This window comes from Protopterus annectens, chromosome 11.part0 (genome assembly GCF_019279795.1).
Source record: "Protopterus annectens isolate FY-2018-M chromosome 11.part0, PAN1.0, whole genome shotgun sequence".
NCBI lineage: Eukaryota > Metazoa > Chordata > Ceratodontiformes > Protopteridae > Protopterus > Protopterus annectens.
Window position 1 is genome coordinate 673,776,386 of NC_056745.1, and position 24,164 is coordinate 673,800,549.

Consider the following 24,164-nt stretch of genomic DNA (forward strand, 5'->3'; position numbering starts at 1 on the left):
CCCACTGTCCCCCACCAAAGGCTCCTGGCGGATCTTCTGGGTCCTTGTGGTGTTTCAGGTTTCTGCACAGAGACGGCCTCTGTCTTTCTGTTTCTTTTATATGTTGCATGCAAACTAGATCTGAGGTAACTGGGAGAAGGGCATTCTGGGTAGCAGCTTAACTTGAGAGTTTTTGGTGTACGTGAGCTTGGTATTAGGCTGACTCGGTTCCGAGGGCTCGGAACCGAACCCATCAGTGATGACTGGAAGAAGATCAACAACTCAGATGGAATGTTATGATAAGACATAACTTCTTTTTTTTTATTAAACAAACACCCTGTGATACTGGTAGCATTCGATATCCATAAAATTCATAAGAATATTGACTGCTCTCCTTTTAGATTGATTGTGGCTTCTCAGAACACCACTACCATCCCCTCAAGGCTTTTCATGGATAGAATATTAAAAGACACCCATATATCATATATTTGACTGACTCTTGCGACTTAAGAAAGTTTTGGGATGAAGTCATCTTTGTCACTTTTGACATTGTCAACTTTTTTTCATCCATTCCACACAAAGAAGAGCTTGAATTGTTTCACCAAGCATTGATTGAGCTTAGTCATCTGAATAATAACATGGTACATTTCATTATGCTCCTCATGGAATTTGTTAAAAAAAATATTTTTTTCATGTTTGAGGGGAGTACTTTAAATAGAAAAAAGGTGTAGCAATGGGGGTGAGTTGCGCATCCATCTACACTAACTTGGTTATGTATTCGTGGGAGAAGTAACATATGCTGAACTCTAGGTTCTCCACTAAATGGCATATTTATCTACAGTATTTGGACAATTTATTTTTTATATGGAAGGGTAACATAGAAGAAGTACAAGAATTTGTGGATTATTTGAACAATATTTGTCCTTATTTCAAATTTACCCATAATTTTTCCAAGGATAGCATAGACTACTTGGATGTCACCATATATAAGAACTATGAGGAAAATAGATTTTGTTCAAAATTATATAGAAAACTCACATATTGCAATACTTACTTGGATTTTACAAGTAATCACCCTAGTCATATCAAGAGACATTTAGTAAGAGGCCAAATGATTAGGGCCTCAAGAATGGGTACTGAAGACCCTCTTGTGATAGAAGATCACCAAAGAAATAATAAAACATTTGTAGACTCTGTGGTGTTATATTATGGAAGTTTCAGTAGGGAAGTGAGGAATATTATCACCAAGAATTGGGTAATTGTTCACTCTAATACAGAAATAATCACCAACTTGGGTGACACACCACACTTTGTATACAAGACGGAATTTAATTTAAAATATCTTCTAGAGCACCCAATAACAAGACCTGGTCATAAGAAGGGTACTAAAAAATGTGGGGCTTGTAAATTTTGCCCTTACATATTAGATAAACAAGTGACCGTGGGGAACCTCTCACAAAATGTACAACTTGACTGTAATAGTAAGGGGTTGATTTATATTGCTATCTGCCAAAGTTGCAGCTCCTTCTACGTGCTTATGACAGAGAGGGTTGTTCGTAAAACATTGTACGAGCACCTATATGCTATTCAACATAAAAGTAGTAACAACGCATTGTATAAACACACCTTAAATTGTTCCCATTTTAACCAGTTCCATTTTGGTATTATTGAAACAGTAAAATATAATGTGAGGGGGGATTGAGAAAACATTGCTGCCATGAGAGAGCTGTGTTGGCAACTAAGACTAAATGCAGTTGCACCCCTTGGACTGAACAATCATGTATATTTGGGTCCCATCCTTAAGAATAGGGCGAGTATGGTCCGTTAGTAACACTCAGTAGTAGTTTTCCAGTTATTTTGTATATTTTATACTTTATATATTATAATTTTTGATATAAATGTTTTTAAGTATTCCCCCATGTTTAGGGTTACTTTTTTCCCAACATTTTCGTTCTTTTTTATTTCTTGCAATTTATTGTTTATTAAATACAATGTTGGTTTTAAGTAGTATAAACATATATGTTCCATATTTTTTGGGATTATTTTTCTCCCTGACTGGGATCATTTTTATTGGGTGTATTTGCTGTTAAATCATTAGCATGTTATAGGTTCATAGGTTCATGGGTGTGTACTAGGCTAATGGCCCTGGAGCCTTTACAAGCCTAGCCCATAGGATTACCCTGGCATCGTGCAACCCAACCTTAGTTTCCAGTGCCTCTGTCAAGTAAAGTTATTGGAATGATCCCCGGGGTGAATTTTCTATTTCCCATCCACTTATCAAGATCTCTCTTGAAGAAGACCAGTGAGGTGCTCTGTTTGACATGTATGGGAAGTGTATTCCATAACATGGGCAGTCTCTGGGTTATGAACCTGTCCCTCCAGCACGTTCTGTTGATTGTGGTAATGAGGATGAGGTCTCTGGAGCGTGTGGTGTGGAGGGATTGGCATTTCTTTAGATGTAGCATTTCTAACAGAGCTGGGTCAGACATGGCTTTGTAAGTCCAGCAGAAATCACCTCTAAGTAAGCGATATGAGACAGAGGATAGTTGGAGTTTTTTTGAGTCTGTCCATATAGGACAAGTGTTTAAGGCCTAGTATCCTCTTTGTGAGGTACTTTTGCAGCCTCTCCAGTTGTTGCAGGTGTCTAGTGAGGTACATGCCAAATTGGGCATTGTACTCGATGATTGGCCTAATGAGGGAAGAGTAGAGGGAGATAATGACATCTTTCTTCCTGGATGCAAAACCCTTAGTAATGAGATGTGCCACATAGAAGGACTTTCTGACCACAGTGGCAATGTGGTGGTCAAAAGAGAGGTTGCTGTCAACCTGTGTTCTCATATCTCTTATAATGCCTTCTGTGATCAGTGGACTACCATCGATGTGGTAATTCTTGGGAACTGAATTTTTCCCAAAGGGGATGATGATACATTTTTTGGCATTGAGCATAAGGCCATGGTTCTGACACCAGTCGTTGGTCTCAGTGAGGCCTTTCTGTGGGATGTCAGCATCACTTGGAGAGTTAATAATGGCTTCCAACTTGCAATCGTCTGTGAACTTTGTCAGCCAGAGTCCCTTTGTGTTGGCCTGGACTTCTGAGAAGTAGATACCAAACAGGAGAGGACCCAGGACCACTCCCTGTGGGACTCCACTTGTAACTGGTCGGTAGTCTGACTTGGAGTCAGACTCTTTCACACTGTGTGGGTTCTATCTGTGAGCCAGTTTGCAACCCACCTAGTGATATAGAGCTTGATGCCTAGCTTAGTGAGTTTTTCTATGATTCCTGAATGGGGAAGGGTATCAAAGGCCTTGGCCAGATCAAGGTAGGCTGTATGAACCACCTTGCCTTCATCCACAGCTCTGGTGACTGACTCAAAGAAGTCATCCAAGTTGAGCAGGCATGATCTACCCTTCACAAAACCAAACTGTGTGGGATCCAGAGTTTGGAGATTCCCTATATCCTTGATGTCCTTCAAGAATGCAACTGCAGTCATAACATGTGGGTTGTCCTGCCTCAGGCAGCCCTCGGTCGGCCGGATTCCAAAGTCTGGGTCCGACATCGGCTGATGTCGCATTTCTCTCCGTCAGAGCGGCTGGAGTACATAAGCATCAGCCGACGCCATTTTCTCCAGTCTTTCTTGCCGCGTGGTGCCCGAAGCAGAAGCAGTTCGCAAGTGCCGGTCGGTCAGCTCCTGTATTCTACGATACCGAAGTCATCAAAAAAGCTAAGTACCCCGTTGGGGACCTTTTCTTGCCTCAGCCGATGTCAGAAATTACTGAAAAAGTTAACAATTGTCTTTCTTGTGGTAAACAAATACCTCATAAGGATTTCCACTCTTACTGTCTCCCTTGCCTGGGCCCAGACCATGACGTCTCGGCCTGTGTAGCCTGTGCTCGCTTCAACAAGCGCACTCTCAGGCGCCGGGCGGAGTTCGCTGAAGATTTTTTCGGCAATAATTTTGATTACACCATGCCGTCGGATCTTCCGACATCGCAAACTCCCAAAAAGCGAAAAGACTGGGACCGACATCCTCGGCCCGCGTCTACCACCGACTCCTCGCCAAAACCTACCGCGAGTGCTCCGGTTCCCTCTGAGACGGTCTCTCCACTGCTCCAAACCGAAGACACCGCATTACCGACGACTCCGATTCCAGACATTACTCCGACGCCAGTTATAGATTTTCCTCCGGATACCGAAACCGAGGAAATGCCCGAGAACATTGCTGTAGACAAGTTCACTCCTGCACGTGGAGCTGCCAGGCCCCCTATGGCCATGTCTATTAAGGCCTACACTAGGGCTAAGGCAGCCAGCAAAACAAAGCATATTACTTCTAAATCCTTACCTCAGCCGACTCCAGAGACACAAATTATGTCCATGGCTGCTGATTTAATTTCCATGATTAGAGGTTCACAGGCCCATCCTGAGAGAGGATCCCAGCCTCCTCCTGATAAAAGGCCCCGGGTAGAACCCTCTGACCCTACTCCTTCAGATGAAGATTCTGAGGGCTCTGTCCACTCTGATAGCCAGGAAGAGCTCTTTCAGACCTATGAGGACTCAGATGCAGAAGATTCCATCCCCTCGGCCTCCCCTCCTGAGGATATTTCTTTTGGGGAAGTTCTGCACACCATGAGGGAACATTTCAAGTGGCAAGGTCAGGAATATTCTGATTCCAGGAAACGCCTTAGGATTTTCCTTAAGAAGCCTCAGCACAGGCCCTTAGCTATTCCTCCTGTACTTGATGTTCTGGATGATTTGCATTCTGACTCTAGTGCTACCCCGATTCTCTTCCTCCTGCTCCAGCCAAGCCAGACAGGTATTACAGGGTCCCAGAAACTCATTCCCATTTATTCAGGGCCCATACTGCTGATTTGGAAACTATTTCACAGGGGCCTAAAGGAGTTTCAGCCTCCACCTCAAAAAATCCTTTGCCCTCCAACAGGGAAGCTAGGTCATTAGAGAGATGGGGCAAAAAGGTTTACACATCCACTACCTTATCTATGAGAGCTTTAAATTGCCTTTTTCATATGTTACAATATCAGGATTATCTGTTAGAAGATTTACAAAAAACATTAGCCACTCCTGATCCTTTAGACAGGAAGACTTTGCAGGAAGCTGTACATAACACTTAGCAAGTAAGCAATCACTTCCTGCAGTGTGGATATGATGCACTGGAAGCTTCATGTAGGGCAGCTGTGACAGGGGCAGTCATTCATAGACATGCTTGGTTAAAAGATCAACCTCTACCAGATCATGTTAAAGCAAAACTTCTAGATGCACCTTTGGAAAAGAACAAGCTTTTTGGTGCAAATGCTAAGGATGTGTTAAAGACCATCGAAGAAAAAGCAAAATCAGTTCAGACTGTGAAAGATTTCCTCCAGGTTCAACCCCCCCAGATTCAGTAGGAATTGGCCTTCAAAAAACTGGTCCTTTCCTAATCCAGAAAAGTTTCAAAGGGGTAAGAACAGACATGGCCGAGGAAGAGGCCAATACAGAGGCCCTTACAGGGGACGACAATGGCAGCCAGGAAACCAAATAAGTGACACAGGGGTTTCACCTGCCCCACAACCACAATCTCAATGACTTTCCTCTATCACCGCCTACCAGGGAACAACTAGAAGCTCCCTTGGGCGGGAAATTATCTCTGTTTGCAGAAAACTGGCACATACTGACAAAGGACAAATGGATTTTGGACATTATAGACCGAGGGAACAGGTTTCATTTTTATACCTTGCCAAGAAAACAAGGCATGCCAAACCTTCCACAAAATCAGAGGGCAGAGGCTATCAAGCAAATCACTCTGCTGACTTGGAAGAAAGCAATAGAAAGAGTTCCACAACAAGAACAAGACCAGGGGTTTTACTCAAGACTGTTCCTTGTTCCAAGAAAAGAACCTCAATGGAGACCAATACTGGACTTGTCCGCATTAAACACCTTTCTCATAGTACCAAAGTTCAAAATGCTGACTCTACAGCAACTCCTTCCCATGCTGGGCAAGGGGTCGTGGCTGATTACTCTGGACCTCAAGGAGGCATACCTGCATGTCCCTATCAGACACAGCTGCAGAAGATACCTCAGATTTCTTGCAGGGCCAGAGCATTATCAATTCTCAGCATTGCCATTTGGCTTATCTACTGCCCAGAGTATTTACAAAATGCCTGGCTTCAGTAATTGCTCATTGCAGGCTCCAGGGTATACAAATTTACCCGTACCTGGACGACTGCCTCATACAAGCGGACGACAAATTGATGTTGACAAAAAACCTGGATTATGTCATACGATTACTTCAAGCTCTGGGATACACAGTCAACTTCCAAAAGTCAAGACTGCAGCCATCCCAGCAAATAATCTTCTTAGGAGCCAAACTAGACACAGCCTCTCAGATGGCTTACCTGACAGAAGACAAGCAAGAGAAGTTAACTCATTATTTCAGAGGTTTAGCAAAACTCACCCAGATGACTGCAAGGAGATTCCTACAGGCCCTGGGTTACATGGCATCTTGCATTCTCCTGGTTCCATTAGCAAGACTACACATGAAAAACCCCGATGGAAGCTGCAACAGGCGTGATAAAATAAATCCAATAACCAAGCGATAGCTGTGAAAGCTATCATAACAGCTTTCACAGCTATCGCTTGGTTATTGGATTTATTTTATCACGCCTGTTGCAGCTTCCATCGGGGTTTTTCATTTCACAAGTTTGTTTGGCAGTTTTCGTGTAAGACTACACATGAGAAAGCTTCAATGGTACCTAAAAAGCATTTGGTCTCAACACAGCAACAACTTGGAGACAATCATACCACTCATTCCATGCCTACAAAAGGAATTCCTATGGTGGGCCTCGGTGAGCCAGGCAAACACAGGTATGTCATTCAAAAAAACCACGGATAACACAGACCATGACTACAGACGCCTCAGACCTTGGATGGGGGGGCACACATGGAAGGCAGGTGTATACAAGGACAATGGTCTCCAAAGGAAACACATCTGCATATAAACCAAAAGGAAATGCTGGCAGTGATGCATGCCATCGAGGCCTTTCAACACCAACTCCAGCAAGGCCATTTACTGATACGGACAGACAACACCACTGTGATGTGGTACATAAACAAGCAAGGGGGAACCCACTCTTACCCCCTTTGCAGACTGACAATGCAGCTATGGGAGAAATCACTGAGCCTAAACATCCAGTTACAATCCCAGTTTGTTCCAGGAAAAGACAATGTGTTGGCGGACAGCCTAAGCAAGAATTTCACAGATCCACACGAGTGGAGGTTACATCCGAAGGCCTTCAGACAACTCACTTCGACATGGGGCAAGCCAGAAGTGGACCTATTTGCCTCTCACCTCAACCATCTTCTACCAAAATTCTGCACAAGGACATACCATCCAAAAGCTTGGAAAATAGATGCCCTCTCATTCAACTGGAACTCCCTAGCAATCTATGCATTCCCACCTCTGCCACTGATGACCTCAGTATTACTAAAGATCAAAGCAGAGAAACCCAAGGGAATCATAATAGCTCCGTACTGGCCAAGACAACACTGGTACCCACTACTACGGAGCATATGTCACACCAGGAGGTGGGCCCTTCCTCAGTGGCCTCTACTTTTGACTCAACACAATTTCGAAACACTGCATCCAAATCTTCAGACACTGCAGCTAACAGCCTGGGAGATCCCATAAATAACTCCAGCTTATCTCTCTCCAAGGAAGTTCAGCGGATACTAACAGAGGCTCGAAGACCATCCACCAGAAAGGTTTACTTAGCAAAGTGGAAAAGATTCAGCAATTGGAATACCAGCAAGGGACATGATGCATCATTGTTGAACATCCCACTCATCTTGGAATATTTGGCAGATATGCTAAAGAACGGCCTCTCATATTCTTCCATAAAGATACATGCATCTGCTATTTCAGCAAGATACAACACTGATCCTCTTGTTTTTTCTCACCCCTTACTAAGGCAATTCCTCAGGGGAATCAAGAACATTAAGCCACCAAGAAAGGCCCCAGTGCCAGCCTGGGACCTCAATTTTGTCTTAGAAAAACTGACTTTACCTCCATTTGAGCCAGCAGCTTCAGTTGACTTGCAATTTCTCTCATGGAAGACAGCTTTCCTGTTGGCAATTACCTCAGCAAGAAGGGTTTCGGAGCTACAGGTCCTAATGACAATACCACCCTTTATTATTTTTCACAGAGACAGGGTTTCATTAAGGACCAACCCTACTTTTATGCCAAAGGTGGTATCTAGGGTTTCTTTAAATCAAGCCATTCATCTGCCTGCTTTCTTCCCCAATCCTGAGAATAAGGGGGAAAGACTGTTGCATACCTTGGACATTCACAGACAACTTCGATACTACCTGGACAGAACCAAGGCCAGTAGGAAGTCTGAACAACTTTTTGTAGCTTACGCCCCTGCAGTCCAAGGAAAAGCAATTTCAAAACAAACTATTTCTAAATGGATTGGACATTGCATCAGATTCTGTTATTCCTTTCATGGAAAGACTGTTCCAGCCAATGTCAGACCACATTCCACCAGAGCTACAGCCACTTCTACAGCATTCTTAAGAGGGGTGCCTACCAAGGACATTCTAGAAGCTGCTACATGGAGCTCCGTGCATACATTCTCCAAACACTACAATCTCCCTCTATACTCCAGATCCAGAGCAGGCTTTGCTTCGGCAGTCCTGCAGGGTTTGATTGCCACACCATCTTTTTCCTAGAGCATTCCTCCTCCCCCAGCTAAGCTATGGTATTCTACCCACATGTTATGACTGCAGTTGCATTCTTGAAGGACATAGTACAGTTTTGTACCTACCATAAATGTAGATGTCCAATAGACATGCAACTGCAGTCGGATTTTCCCTCCCTCCATACCCCTCTATGCCTAGGGTCCACTCCTATCCCTGTTACTCTTAGCTGGGGATATCTGTTATGGTATATTTGTTTTATTGCTCATTTATTTGTCTGGAATCCTGTTATTGTCTTCCAATTTGATTACAGCCTTCCTTGGAGGGCACCTGGCATCTGGGGCAAGAAACACTGAAGAAAATGGCGTCGGCTGATGCTTATGTACTCCAGCCGCTCTGACGTCGGAGAGAAATGCGACATCAGCCGACGTCGGACCCAGACTTTGGAATCCGGCCGACCGAGGGCTGCCTGAGGCAGGACAACCCACATGTTATGACTGCAGTTGCATGTCTATCGGACATCTACATTTATGGTAGGTACAAAACTGTACTTTTATTAGGTCGATGATGATGTGTTCCATAGCTTTGAATATCAGACTTGTCAGGCTAATGGGGCGATAGTTCCCAGGGTTGTAGTCACTCCTCCTTTGTGGAATGGGGTGAATGTACCAGTGCGCCATTCAGTAGGGACAAAGCCTGAGGTGAGGCTGTGATTGAACAGGGCACACAGGTGAAGTGGCAGTTCATAGGTTGGTACTAGGCTATCGGCCCTAGGGCCTATACAAGTCTAGCTATAACAATTACCTGGCTATTTCTTCCCACAGTATTTACTTCCCTGGACCCCTGTCTAGCAGGGTGACTGACATGATCCCCGGAGTGAATTTCCTATCTCCCATCCAATCGTCAAGAGGTGCTCTGCTTGACATGTATGGGTAGTCTCTTCCAGAGTCTGAGGATTCTCTGGGTCAGGAACCTATCCCTTCAACACGTTTTGTTCATTGTGATGACAAAGTTTAGATCCCTGGAACATGTGGCTCTGACAGATTAGGATTTCTTGAAGTGTAGCATGTCCAACAGTTCTGGGTTTGACATGGTCTTGTATGTTAAGCAGAGATCACCTCTGAGTAGACAATACGCGACAGAGTATAGCTGGAGTTTGTTTTTTAGATGGTCAGCATAGGGCATCTGCTTTAGGCGTGTGATTCATATAGTGAATGATTTCTGCGGCCTTTCCAGTTATTGCAGATGTCTTGAGAGGTACATACCAAATGGGGCATTGTATTCTGTAATGGGTCTAATGAGGGATGAGTACAGTGGGACAATGACCTCCTTTTTCTGGATGAAAAGCTCTTAGTGATGAGGTGTGCCACATAGAAGGATTTTCTGACTGTTGTGGCAATATGGTTATCGAAGGTGAGACCACTGTCCACCTGTGTCCCTAAGTCGCTTATCACACTTTCGGTGTTTAGTGTACTGCCACTTATGTGGTAATTCACGAGTACATGTTTTATCCCAAAGGGGATAACTATACATTTCTTGGCATTGAGCTTGAGCCCATGGATTTGGCACCAGGCATCTGTTTCTGTAAGGCCCTTTTGTAGAATATCCACATCATTTGGGGATTCAATAATGGATCCCAGTTTGCAGTCATTTGCAAACTTTGTTAGCCAGATTCCCTTAGTGTTGGCCTGTACTTCAGAGAAGTAGATGCCAAACAAGAGTGGTCCCATGACTGAACCCTGAGGTACTCCACTTGCCACTTGTCTGGAGCTGGATTTGGAGTCGTCTACTTTTACAGTATGGGTTCTGTCAGTAAGCCAGTTGACAACCCATCAAGTGACGTAGGGATTAATGCCCAGCTTAGTAAGTTTATCTATGATTCCAAAGTGGGGATAGTGTTGAAGGCCTTGGCGAGGTCTGGAGACTGATTCGAAGAAGTCAATCAGGTTCAGGAGACGAGATCGGACCTTCAAAAACCCAAAATGGGTGGGGTCCAGTGTTTGAAGGTTGCCAATGTCTTTGTTTATAAGTTCCATGATAATACATTCCATGGCCTTGCAGATCAGGCTCGTCAGACTGATGGGAGCAGTAGTTCCCAGGATCCAAGGTGGATCCTCCCTTATGGAGTGAGATAACTGTAGCTGTGTGCCACTCAGTGGGCACGAAGCCTGAGGTGAGGCTATGATTAAACATGACACTTAGGTGAGGTGCAGTTCATTTTGTAGTTCATGTAGTACACAGCCCGGGATGTCGTCTGGTCCCATGGATACTGTATTCTTAGCTTTGGAGAGTGCGTTTTTTTTCCTGTATGGCCATTATTACCAGAATTTGGCAATCTTTCGGTATTGAGATGGGCCCTTTAGGGGTGAAAGGGGGGTGAAGTTGGCACTGAATTGATCTGTCAGGATATTGGCAATATCCTTGGGATCAATATATTTAATGCCATTCTGTTGTAGCTCAGAGCAGATCTGAGCATTGCCATTTAGATTCTTGACATAGCTATAGAATGCCTTGTGGTTGTCTTAGGAATCTTTGGCAATTTTATTTTCGTAACTAGCTTTGGAGGATTTTATGAGGGATCTCAGCTTCTTACTGAGGCTGGTAAAGGAGTTTCTTGCATCCTGGGATTTTCCTCTTTTATTTATTTATTTATTTATTTATTTATTTATTTACATTTGTTGACCGGGAGTGTCCGACTGGACGTAGGTCCATTTACAGCGGAGGCCTGGGGAGAAAAGCTCCACAGTTAAAATAAACAGACAATAGTTACATTGGATAACATAGCGATTAACAATTTAACAAAATTAATTACATACATATTTACAGATGAAGAACATAGTACATCAGTAGACAACTAGAATCTTTATCTGCGAAGTACATAACAGACATTAACAAATGTTACAATAAGAAGTTCCTGCTGTGTAATAAGTACTAGGCTTATGAGCATCTGACCTTGCTATAATCAAGGTAGTTAGTGGGGTGGAAAGAAAGGTAGTGGTTGGATGGGGTGGGTGATATTAGAGTGGGAGTTGCAAGGGCAACCTCTTTTCTGCAACAGTTTCTTCCTTTTGTTGTAAAGTTTGTTTATGGCAGGGGACCACCAGATTGGCTTCCTTTTTTTGGAGGAGAGCATCTTGGTTCTATCTGGAATGGCACGATTCATGCACGAGTGGATGTGCTCGTACAGTGCCTTAATGTAGGATTCAGCAGTCAAACGTTCAGTTCCCGTCTGCATGGGTGTCATGAAGTTTGTCACTTCTGACTTGAGTAGCATGAAGTTGGCTTTGGAGAAGTTTTTTAAGGAGTTTTCCTTACTGGGGGGTGGGGGAGGGATGTGGATGTCAAGGGTGATTAGCTTATGGTCAGACTTGACTAATGAGGGGGCGACCATAGGTGTGGAGCATCGATTTCCCATGTTGGTAATGACCAGGTCTAGGATATTGGAGCCCCTGGTGGGACTATTGATCCAGGGCATTGGAATTTATGAATTCCAAGAACTGTTGGGCAGAGGTGTTGGTACACAAGTAGTTTTCCCAGTTAATGGCAGGGTAGTTGAAATCACCCAGTATTAGGGTGTTTGGTTGTATCTTAATATTTTCCAGTATGTTTAGAAAGGTGTAGTGAGAATCTTGGGGCATGGTAGAGGATCTGTAGCAAGCTGCAATTTGGATTTCAGTCTTGCCTAGTGTTAGTTGCACTTGGAGAATTTCAGATGCATTGTGTTGGGCAACTAGCCTGGTTGTGTGAATATCCTTGGTGAATATGGACACTCCTCCAACTTTAGTGTTTCGGTCCTGGTTTGGTGGCCGAAAAGTGTGGTAAGAGTTGTAGCCTGGCATTGCAGGGGTGTTCTCTGGAGCCTTGAACCAGGTCTCAGTTACTGCACAGATATCAATGTTCTCCATTTTTAGAAGTGCCTCAAGAGAGTGCATTTTGAGGTTTAGACTTCTAGCATTGAGTAGCATTACCTTCAGATTTTGCATGCTTGTACCGGTTACGGTGGTGGTTTTGTCCTGTGAACTTTGCCTAAAAAAGGCACTATGGGGGGGACAAGAGGCTTGGACAGTAACCTGAATCCCAGGGGTGACAGGTGCAGACCATCTCTGGCAAAGCATTGTGGTCTGTCATTCATGTAGAATACAGCCAGGGATATTGTCAGGTCCCATAGAAGCTGTATTCTTGGCCTTGGACAGTGATGTTTTAACCTGTGCAGCAGTAATAATGGGTACCTGGCAATCTACTGATATTGTGATTGGTCCTTTGGGAGGGAGAGAGGGATAAAGTTGGCACTGAATCTGTCGGTCAGTATATTGGCAATATCTGTTGGCTCGGTATAGGAGGTACCATTGTGCGTTAGCTCAGAGCAAATCTGGGTATTGCCGTGGAGATTCTTTACATAACTATATAAGGCCTTGTGGTTGCCTTTACTATCTGTTGCAATTCTGTTTTCATAGCTAGCTTTAGAGGATTTGATGATGGATCTCAACTTTTTGTTGTGGCTGATAAGGCAGTTTTTCCATTCTTGGGACTTCACCTTATTCTGCATCAGTTTCTTCCTTCTGTTGTAGAGTTTGTTTATGGTAGGGGACCACCAGATTGGCTTCCTTTTTTGGAGAAGAGGGTCTTGGTTCTATTGGGTATGGTGAGATCCATGCATTTGTGTACGTGTTTGTACAGTGCATTGGTGTATGATTCGGTGGTCATGCAGCTATTCTCCATTTGCATGGGTGCCGTGAAGTTAGCCACCTCTGTTTTTTAGGAGCCCAAAGTTAGCTTTGGAGAAGTTTTTCATGGTGGTTACCCTTGCAGGGGTGGGTGGGAGGGATGTGGATTTCCAAGGTGATTAGTTTGTGGTCGGATCTAACCAGGGAGGAATTGACTATTGGTGTAGAGCAGTGATCGTCTATGTTAGTAATGACCAGGTCAAGGATGTTGCTACCTCTAGTGGGGGTAAGAACAAGCTGATCCAGGGCATTGGAATTAATAAATTCCAGGAAATGTTGAGCAAGTGTATTGGTACATGAGTAGTTTTCCCTCCGAGCCACCCAAACTCCAGCTGAACCCCAGGTTAGAAGACAGTAATATTGGAGTTTTCCTGGATATGATTACCTGCACAGCCCTTCTCCCAGCACAGGATGAAGGTTCTAATTGCCTTTTTCAAAAACATGACAGACTAATCCAAGTGAAGGCAATTCTACCTAAAGCAGTTATGTGGATATAATGTCTACAATATAGCTAGCTATGTTGTGGATAGGACAACTTCATACTGAGAACCTGAATATATTTGGATCACAGAAATTTGTTGAGGCCTTTTTGTGACTCAGCAGAAGTTTCTGAAATTCATTTTCCCACCTAGGTTCTTGACTGGGGATAGAACTTCTCTAGCCTCTTTTATTTCCCAGACCAGAATAGCAGCTTTTCGATTATTGATGGTCACATTTCTGCCAGTGGCTCTGAGACAACTGGTCCTGCATTGCCATTGTGGAGTCATCAGCTTTTGTTAGTCACTGACATAGTTTCAGTCTTAGTACCTATTGTTTTGATACTGACATCCAGTTCTATTGCTTCAGTGGCTGAGGCCTAGTCTGGAGGTGTCTCAGAATCAATGTTATTTTTAACACAGATACATATTGTGAGTTAGCACCCTTCTGCGCTGTTGTATACCTCTTCCATATACCCAGGGTCAGTGCAAACATCCTGTAAAGCTCCAGAGATTTTTGTTGCTAAGCAATAGGTCTCACAGCTTCTCCTGTAGGACAGTAGGACTGAAGCCCTGGAGCAGTTCCCTCTGCCACTTCAGCTTCCTGGTGAAGCTCTTCCTCAGACTAATTTCCTCATCAGGTGCATAAGAAGGTATCATGCAAGAGGAAGCACTTTGATACCTCACAGCCAATCTGAAAGATCAAAGAACATTAATTTCCTTACACCCCCTCCCAGTGATTCCAGCTTTGGAGAAATCCTGAAAATAGAGATGGGGAGATGGACAGCTGATCCTGTGTTCTCCCTGAAGCAGATGCTGTAGAAGACTTTGACATAATCCCATCATTCTCCTTGGGTGGTACCCCCTCCCCACCCCACTGCAGATATTCTCAGAGTTACTGTGAAGGGTGGAAAGGCTGAATGAGAGAGGTCCATGATAAGATGGTCTTATTTCTGAAAGGTTAGGTCATGTGCTGATTTATCTTGGACATTGGAATTTCTAGTCCTAGAAAACTCCCAAACTGTATACTGTACTGTCAGCAGTAGCTCTGTGACGGGTTCTTATACCTCAGAGCTCCATGATCTAGCATTCATACCTAGAATCTAAGACATGTTACAGCTTACTCAACCATATTCATGCATCCTTTACCTTTCCAAAAGGATGGTAGACTATGTGGCGCACATAGTGAACCTTTGCAGAGAGATTTCAGATGTAATGATCCAGAACATTGACCATTTAACAGAAAGACCAGTAATACAGAAGTGGAAGTCCAGTTCAACAACAGTGGCTAACCTCACCATGCTGTAGCCTGTATTGCTGCTAAAGGTTCAGCCAGAACTGCAGCATTCAGCATTACTGATTCTTGGCATGTTTGGCTTAGATTGATTAACTTTACTGAGGACTCCACGAAGACACTTGTGCCCCATTCCACAGATTACCTTTGTTTGGGCCTGAAGGGAAGGCAGACATAAAGACCATGGAGCAGGATGGCCAAATCTTTTTCACTGCTGCTGCTGCTCCTCTCAAGGTTTTTTAACCCTCAAAGTACATTGTCCGAGATGCACAGAAGTCAATATCAGATGAGTTTCAGATATGGGAAGCAGAATAAGCAATATATTAGGAAGGATCACAATAACCAGGGCAATTTCCAGAGACATCCCAGTGCTTGTGGAGGTTCTTGGTAGTCTTTGGGCAGCCATAGTCTGTCTATGTGGAAGCAGGCAGCAGCCTTAATTCCTTGACAGACTGCTTTCTACTTCAGGAGTCAGGGCTTGTGTCTGCATGTAAAAGTAATTACTGTGCATTGGTGGGGGGACAGTTTTATTCAGGAGTTAGAGAATACCTTTTTCTTTCCCACAGTGACTGCATTCCCTCTCCTGTTACACATCCCCATCCAATCAGAAGGGAGTGGCAAATCTATATGTGTTAAATTTGTCAGAATAAATAGACATCCTGGAGGTCCTACCATACCAGAAAGGGGCTGGATATTATGTAGGTCCTTTTTGGTGCTAGAAAAAATGAAGGATGTCAGATTAATTTTGTTTGTGGCCTAAAGAAATTTGTCCAAAATAAACCTTTTGAGTACTTCAGTGTAGTCTGTCTTTGGATGTGCAATTTGGACTTCCGGGTTGTCTACTTCTCTATAAAAATTGACAAGCAGACCAGGAGGTATCTTTGCTTGAGTTGGAGCCACTCTCTATGCCCTTGGGAGTTCATCAAATGCATATCTGTGGCTGCAGAGTAGATGCATCTGTATGATGCTGAAGTGTTCCTTTATATGGAAGCCTGGTTCCTTACTGCTTCATCCATAGCTCAGTATCAGTGAGGGAGTATCTGAATGGGTTATTCCTGTTCCTGGCAATAATCCTGAATGAAACAAATTCTCTTCTATAGCCAGGTTAGATTGTAATATTCATAGGTTGCAGTTTGGATAGCCAGTTATGCAGAACTCCCAGCAGACAGAGCTAAAGTACTACAAGCAAAAGTTTCTTTTCTTCATTCTTCCACAGCGGCGATCTATGATTGCTTCTAGGTAATGGGTTTTATGGTAGCAGATATACCCGAGATCCCATATAAGATATTCTACATGAAAGTTCTCCAGTGGACGTTTCCAGTCCAGTTGTTTCATAATGTGGATCACTAAATCCACATCTCTCAGACTTGGAAGCAACAACTGTCATGGATGGATACTGGAAATCTCTCCTCAGGCAATCCTTTCTTTTGCTCCCCCCATTCCATGTTGGCAGTCACTAGAGATGCATTGGCTCTGGAGCAGTGTAGGACGCATTAGAACAGGCAGATGTTTGGGTGTCAAGACATCATCAGAACCTTTCCTTTACATCGGTGTATTGGAGAAGAGTGAAGTCCTTCTGACCCTCCAGGCTTTACAGAACTCCCTCTCAGTGGAAATTCAAACCAAGCAAATATACTCCATGGCAGTTGCATGGCATGTCAGTAAACAAGGAGGAACTTGAGCCTGTTCTTTATGCCTGGAAGCTGTGAGAGTGTACAGATTACCCATGTCCAGCAAACATTTTCTGTTTGCAGTCCATATCTCAGAGATTCCAATCTCTTGCCAGACAAACTGAGCAGGAAAAGGAAGCTGTTTCAGAAATAGGAGAAACCCTGCTGAAATATGTTTGCATCCGCATCCTTGGCTTACACAAAGAAGAGATGCATCTGCACTGTTTTTTAAAGAATGCAACTCCTGATATTTGTGCAGCATCTACATGCTCTTCACAAAATTTTGTGCAAAGCATGATATACTGGATTTGATATCTGGATCAAGATATGCCTTTGGGGCTAACATTATAAAGGATATGTTCTGATAAGGGTCCACTCATTGAAGGAAAACTCCACCCTAGAACTAAAAGAAAATGTTTTTTCACTCTGTCTTTGCTTCCTGACTTATTTTAACACCTCAGAATCACTCTTAGTGCTTTATTTGCAGTTTTAGCTGTTTTCCACAACATGGCCTCCAATGGGGCTTGATGTATCAACATGATCTTGTACACCCTCAAGCCTTTCTCTTTCCCATAATAATTTGTATGACTCATGCCAGACATAAGGAAGTAACTTTGAATTCCCATGCCATTGACATATAATGTGATTTGGAAGGGCCACTGTTATTTTCTATACCGTCTGTAAAAGGACTGCTTCTTTCTGTCTTTAATCACCCTCATTTGAGTTTTGCTCAGAACTTGTTTTACACTATACTTTGAAGTTATCCAGCTGCAGCCAGCAAAGTAACTTAATTGCAGGCCTTTGTCCAGGGTTTTCTTTTGTAGTCTGAGGAATTGATTCTGCAAGGGTCTCTCAGTGCAGTGACAATTTTAATACCTCCACATTAGTGTGGGGGAGGGGACTCTCAATTCCTCTTGAACTACAAAAGAAAACATTGAACAAAGACCTGCAATTTAGTTGCTTTTCTGGCTGTAGCTGGATAACTTCTAAGTATAGTGTAAATTAAGGTCTGAGCCAAACATAAATGAGGATGATTGGAGACCGAAAAGAAACAGTCCTTTTACAGACGGTAAAGAAAATAACAGTGACCCTCCCAAATCTCATTATATGTCAATGGCATGGGAATTCAGTTACTTCCTTATGTCTGGCATGAGTCATACAAAGTATTATGGGAAAGAGAAAGGGTTGAGGGAGTACAAGATCATGTTGATACATCAAGCCCCATTGATAGCCATGTTGTGGAAAACAGGCTAAAATTACAAATAAAGCACTTAGAGTAATTTTGAGGTGTTAAAACAGGCCAGGAAACAGAGTGAAAAAACATTTTTTTTTAGTTCTAGGGTGGAGTTTTCCTTTAAGATCTTAGGACTCTTTATTATGAGTTACATAAGATGGACCCACTCCTGGCAGGTATGAAAGCTTTGCATTAACATAATTTCAGAGCTGTAAAATTTGGATTATCCTCAACAGCCCTGCCCACCTCGCTCACCTTGTCTGAGATCATATCCCTTGTCTTGTATGTTCATATTTTTATTTTTAATGTGGCTAACCTCGGGTATGGAGAGAGAGAACAGAGTGGCACATTATGAGATACAGGGAGGGACTAATCAGCTTAGGAAAGTTTGGATTGCCAAGAGGTCCTAATGCTTGCAGCGTTAGTACTGTTAATTAGAGGCTAGTTCCACTCTTACAGGTCTGTCATTATGGTAAGTACATTCATTATTTGTAATGCTATGAGCTTTTCTCCTCAGTTCACATTCATAATTGTGCTGTGTCCAGTAGGCCCAGTCTAATCACTAAAATGAAAATAATTAATTAACTAAAGTAATAAGCAAGTATCCTCTAACATGACATCTCTACACTAGCTCCAATAATCATGTTAAAGGAAAATTCCAGTACTTTATTAGAAAATGGATGACCATGATAGATGACTAGCCATTACAACTGACAGTTAAAATTGTTCTGCACACTTAGTTTTTCTTTACCAAAGGCTCCATGTGGCAAGCATGGGCAGTGTTCTTACAGGTGAAAAGACAGACTCCTGCATGCCCATATACATTTATGCACATACCAAAGGTATAATGAATGCTATGGTCTAAGTGTGGGCTCAGATGATCATTCCAATAGGATAAGTGGTTTAGGAGTATCTAATATGAAAGTATATTTTAGAGCTACACATTAAAGGCTCATATACATAGCTCAAGCAGAACGTTATAATTCATAGTGGAAAGAGGATGATGATGAAGTTGGGGGAGAAATTCAAGAAGTAAGAAGAGAGTGGGATTTTGGATCCAGATCCTTAAGGAAAATAAACAGCCGTACAGAATAGTATATTCATAAAATAGCAGAAAATATTCTAAAAACTAAGCCAACACAAGAATGCAGAAAGGAGATTTTGCCAGTAGGGATCCCTGCAAGTAGGGGTACAGAGAATAGGTAAGAGGGTCTAGAATTTATTGGAGAAAACTGGCAGAGAAATCAAGGTATTAGAAGCAAATAACTAGAGAGGGAGGTAACAGAATGGAATGAGACCAAGAAGATATTTGGACTGCAGATTAGGAGACTACCTTCCCAAGTAGGGGATTGACATCAGAGTACAGGCAAAGAGAAGGGGGTAGGTAAATCCTAAGTGAAATACCTACTATAGTAGAGTTTTAGTTGAATCTAGAATAAAAGCTGCAGTTCAAAAAGGGATAATTTCTAGGCCATATAAAATACTGCACGATAACTATAAGAATCAATCTAAGGAGGTTAAAATGACTGGGAAGAGAGATTGGATAAGCAATTTATAGGAGAACAGTAGGAGGATATATGCATGGCTCTCATGTATGCAACTAAGTGTAGGAAGGTTTAGGATTTTTTTGGAAGTGTTTTCATGGGTATTTTTATAGCACAAGCATACTCTAAAGACTTTTTCATTGGGTAGATGTCAAATGTTGGAGGTGTGATGTGGAAACAAGAGATACCTGGGAACATATGTTTTGGGAGTGTAATGAGTTGACAGATTTTAAAAATCTCCTATAGAGTACTTTGTCAGAAATATTGGATGAAATGGGTGTAACTAAGGAAATTATTCTTTTGAGCTGAAATACAGGATCTGAATTGAGTAGACATAGTAAGGCCCTGTTAAGTTTAATTCTGGTGGCTGCCAAAAAAGAAATGACTAGAAAATGGAAATTAAAGTCTAAACCAACTATATTTGAAGTACTGAACATAATAACAGAGATAAAAGAACTAGAAATGGGATCTTTAGAAAAGTGAAGGAACAAGTTACATAGAAATAAATGGAAATTGTGGAAGCAATACATACAGAAAGTCTTCTGGAGGATGAGTGAGGTTGAAGAGAAGGCAATTTTTGTAATGGTGGATTGATGATAGTTATAGGAAAAGAACACGTGATGTATAATGTATGTGACTGGAAACATGTTAATATGGTTTATTTTCTTCACATTGTTGCAGATTAATGCCACAGTTTAATAAAGGTGTTAAAAATGGTATTGTCTAAGTTGTGTCCTCAAACCTTTTGAAATTTGATAGGAAATGTAAATGATAAAATTATAAAATCTGTTTTAATAATAGGCATGAATGAGGAAAATGTAATTAATCTTTTTCGTAATTGCTTTTTTTTTTTTTTTTTTTTGGACAGGAAAAAGCATTAGACATGGAAGAAGGAGCGACAGAAGATGAAGTAGATTAGTCACATCTTTGTGCCCATTTTCACTGGGAGGACATACAAAACTACCAGTCACAGCATAAGGATAAGGATGCAGTCCTTTGCCTGGAATAAGTGTTGTGTCTATGACTCTCAAAAAACACTTTATGGACAGAGCACAGTTCTACATTATTTAAGGACCTCAGCAGGAGCAATCCATGTATCTGTGGATGTGTGGACGATACTTTGGCACTGGAAGGCCTAATACTGAAAGCTTTAATGCACATCTTAAACATTTGGGTTAATGTTAAATATATTTCTGGGAACAAAGCATATATGTTTAATAGTACTTCAGAAATTTTTATTTTTAAAAGTGTGCATCACAACTGCTTCTAACAACCTGAGCAGTGTGTGTGTGTGTGCATGCGTGTGCAGTCATTTGCTTCTCCACCAACTATTTACTTGATATAAGAAATGGGATTTCTACCAATGCAAGACACTGTAGGGAAGCAGTACTGCAGATTCATATACCTCAATGTGTGAGATATTTTTCTTCTCTGAGCAGAAAAGCTAAAGAAAATGTAGAAATTTATTGGCATTCTTATTATAAATTTTAAGAACCACAACTCCTCAGCAAAAGGAGCAACCATTTCAGTTTCGTGGTGTTGGAAAGAGATTTAAATTGTTATTACTACTACCCATTCAACTCAGATTTCAAGAAAAAAATAACAAAGTACATCATAAATAAGTACCTTAATTTTTATCCATTATACTTCTGTTCCAGCTAATAAACTAGAACATGTCACCATTCAGCATATACAATACAGTTGTTTTCCAACTGTTTCTGCAAGCAGAACTGGAGGACCATCACTTCAATAGCATAATCAAGTGTGAAGCACTACCCTGAGTAACTGTTAACAGTGGTTTGTTGCATTTGTACAAGTAAGAGTGTAATCAGAATCTTCTGCTGGCAGTACATTGTAAAACATGTATTTGATTGCTGAGAACTACAAGACCTACAGCTGAAGCAGAGACTGATTGTACTACGTGGAGATAAAGCAATAATGTATAAAGTCCATGTCCATGTGGTGACTACATGGAATTTCCTTTAATGAACTGGCTTGGAGGGGTGTGTTACATATGGGACACTACTAAAACTGTTGCAGCAGTCACCACTCTGTATCTGAATGAAGCCAAAGACTATATTATCCAGAACTGAAATAGGCTGCCTTTAAAATTTCATTCACTAGGACTTGAACACCAGCTCCTATTAGTGTTAGAAATGTTTAGCTCTGCTTTGTAAGTAAACATTCTATGGATGTCATAACTTGTAAGAAGAAAATATTTGACCCAGTTATGAGTTTTACTGGAAAAAAGATAATACAATACAACAGAAAATTTGCAGTACCAGAAATCTCACTAGCAATCATTTAGTTAGTATTTTTATAGTCTGGCTAATGGTTTGTGAGGGTTTAGATATGAGCACAAGACTGTTGCATCTAGAATAAGTCACAGGTACTGTACTGCCCAAGTCATCACCAAACCCTTCTGATGATGTACGCTGTACCACTATGCCAGTTCATTCTCAGCTCCTCCCATTGACTCTACATACTGCCCAACCTGAAGGCAAAGGCTGTTGGGAAATTGGTACATCCAGGGAAAAATCTAAATCCTTAATTAACAGAAAATTTGAATACTAAGTAGTACATATGTTCTTCTACTTCCAATACTTAATACGTGTTTATATTGCATTTTGTCATTCATTCTGTATATAATGTCATGTATCTGTTGTTTAATCCTGGACACAGACTGAAATAGGTCTAATGGGATCAGTGCTCCACCCCAATTGAACAAATTCAAAATAAATCAATAAATGAATAATACTCCGAAATACAAGTTTAAAAAAATGAGCGTGACAAAAATGATACAAAAATATAAGCATATTCTCAAAGACACAATGTGAGATCTGTAGAGTTTAATAAATTATATTAAAAAAATCTACTTCACAAAGTAGTTTATTTTTGCTTCTAAAAAACAGGGAAATGTAACACGTGAATTCTGTTTCTTTAATTTATTGGTACCACCAGTAAAGGGAAATGTATCATGTGGGTTCTCTTTCTTTAAATTATTGGTGCCACCAGTACATTGCACATGTAATCTTGTTTCCTGTGTCTAAACAGCTCCAAAATAATCTGTGATAGAGAGGGAATTCAGAAAGTCATGGAAAGGTGTAAATCGAGCATATAAATAGGTACATGCATCCAAAAATAGGCACATCAAGTGAAGGGGTAAATCATGCCTGAAAATGGGTAGTATGTCCAAAGGTAGATACATCATGTTAAGGAGTAAATCAAGCCTGAAAATAGGTATATCAATTGAAGGGATAAATCAAGCCTAAAATGTATATATACCTCCAAAAGTAGGTACAGCATGTGAAGGCATAAAATAAGCCGTAAAATAGGTTCATACCTCCAAAAATAGCTATGCCAGTTTTAAAGGTAAATCAAGTCTGAAAATAGGAACATAACCCCAAAAATAGGCATATCATGTGACGTGATTAATGAAGCCTGAAAATATGTACATAATACCAAAAACAGATATGTCATGTGAAGGGGTAAAACAAGCCTGAAAATAGGCACATATACCTGTAGAATAGGACAGTTGAGAGATATAGATCCCCCATAATCTTCCTGGGGTAGATGTTCATCATGTTTCACTGTTGCAGTCCTAACTTGTGAGATTTCTTGCCATGGAAGGCTTTGGCTGGCCTGACAACCACAGAAAAATTCCTCTTCTCTTGGAGCCAGCAGATGCCCTATCCAAACTCTCTACTCTTGGGTATATGGGGAGTCAGATGGTGTCATAAACCCAGTTCTTTCTTGCTGTCTGAGCCTGAAGCAGAGTGCCAATCAGTGTGTTTGTCAGTTGACACCAGAGAAAGAAGATTCCAAAAAGCTAAGTAACCCATTGGGGAACCTTTTATGTATTGTTTGACTAATGTCAGAGAAAATTAATAATCGTCTCTGTTGTGGCAAACAAATTCCACACAGGGACTTTCATTCCTTTTGTGTGACTTGCTTGGGCTCAGAACACAACATTCCCAACTGTCACTTTTGTGCCTGATTTAATAGCAGGACCATTAGGTATAGGGCTGGGATTCTAGCTAGACATCCTAGTAACTCTCAGGCCATTCGCATCATATGATATCCACCAGTCAATCTGAAATAGATATCCCTACGTGAAAAATGGATAGGGAAAAAATGATGCAGGGCTTAGGGCTTCGGACAATGCCCACTCACCATTGGCCAGTCCTCCTAGGCTTATTATCACTGAAGTAGGTGAGGTACTTTCACTCATAAAAAATCATCTCCCTCCCAGCCCCAGCCTAGGCTTACCAGCTCCCATTACCAACAGGATTTTGTGAAATTGGCTGAAGACCTAATCTCTCTGGTTAGATCCAGACAGCATTCCGTGAGTCCTCCCCAGGTGAAAGAAAAAAGGGACACCTTTCCAGAAGACCTTTCTGATCCTTTGAGTCAGACAATTCGGACCAGGACTCCTCTACCTTTGAAGAAGGTGTTTCCATTGCCCCTTTGGGGATTCAGACTCTGAGGAGAACCTGGCATCAACCTCCCCTGCTGAGGATATTTCCATTTACCCTGCACACCTTGAGGGAACAATTC

The 24,164-nt window shown here is 41.9% G+C and overlaps 1 protein-coding gene across 3 annotated transcripts in view; it reads left to right on the plus strand.

Moving 5' to 3' along the window:
- Window positions 1–22,482, plus strand: part of BCL2L14 (BCL2 like 14) — a 554,792-nt gene extending 532,310 nt beyond the window's left edge. For all 3 annotated transcript variants that reach the window (XM_044088128.1, XM_044088125.1, XM_044088126.1), the window contains exon 6: window positions 20,476–22,482. In XM_044088128.1, coding sequence (XP_043944063.1) covers window positions 20,476–20,526 — 51 coding nt within the window. In that variant the 3' untranslated portion in view covers window positions 20,527–22,482. The remainder of the gene's footprint in view (window positions 1–20,475) is intronic.
- The last annotated feature ends 1,682 nt before the right edge of the window (window positions 22,483–24,164 follow it).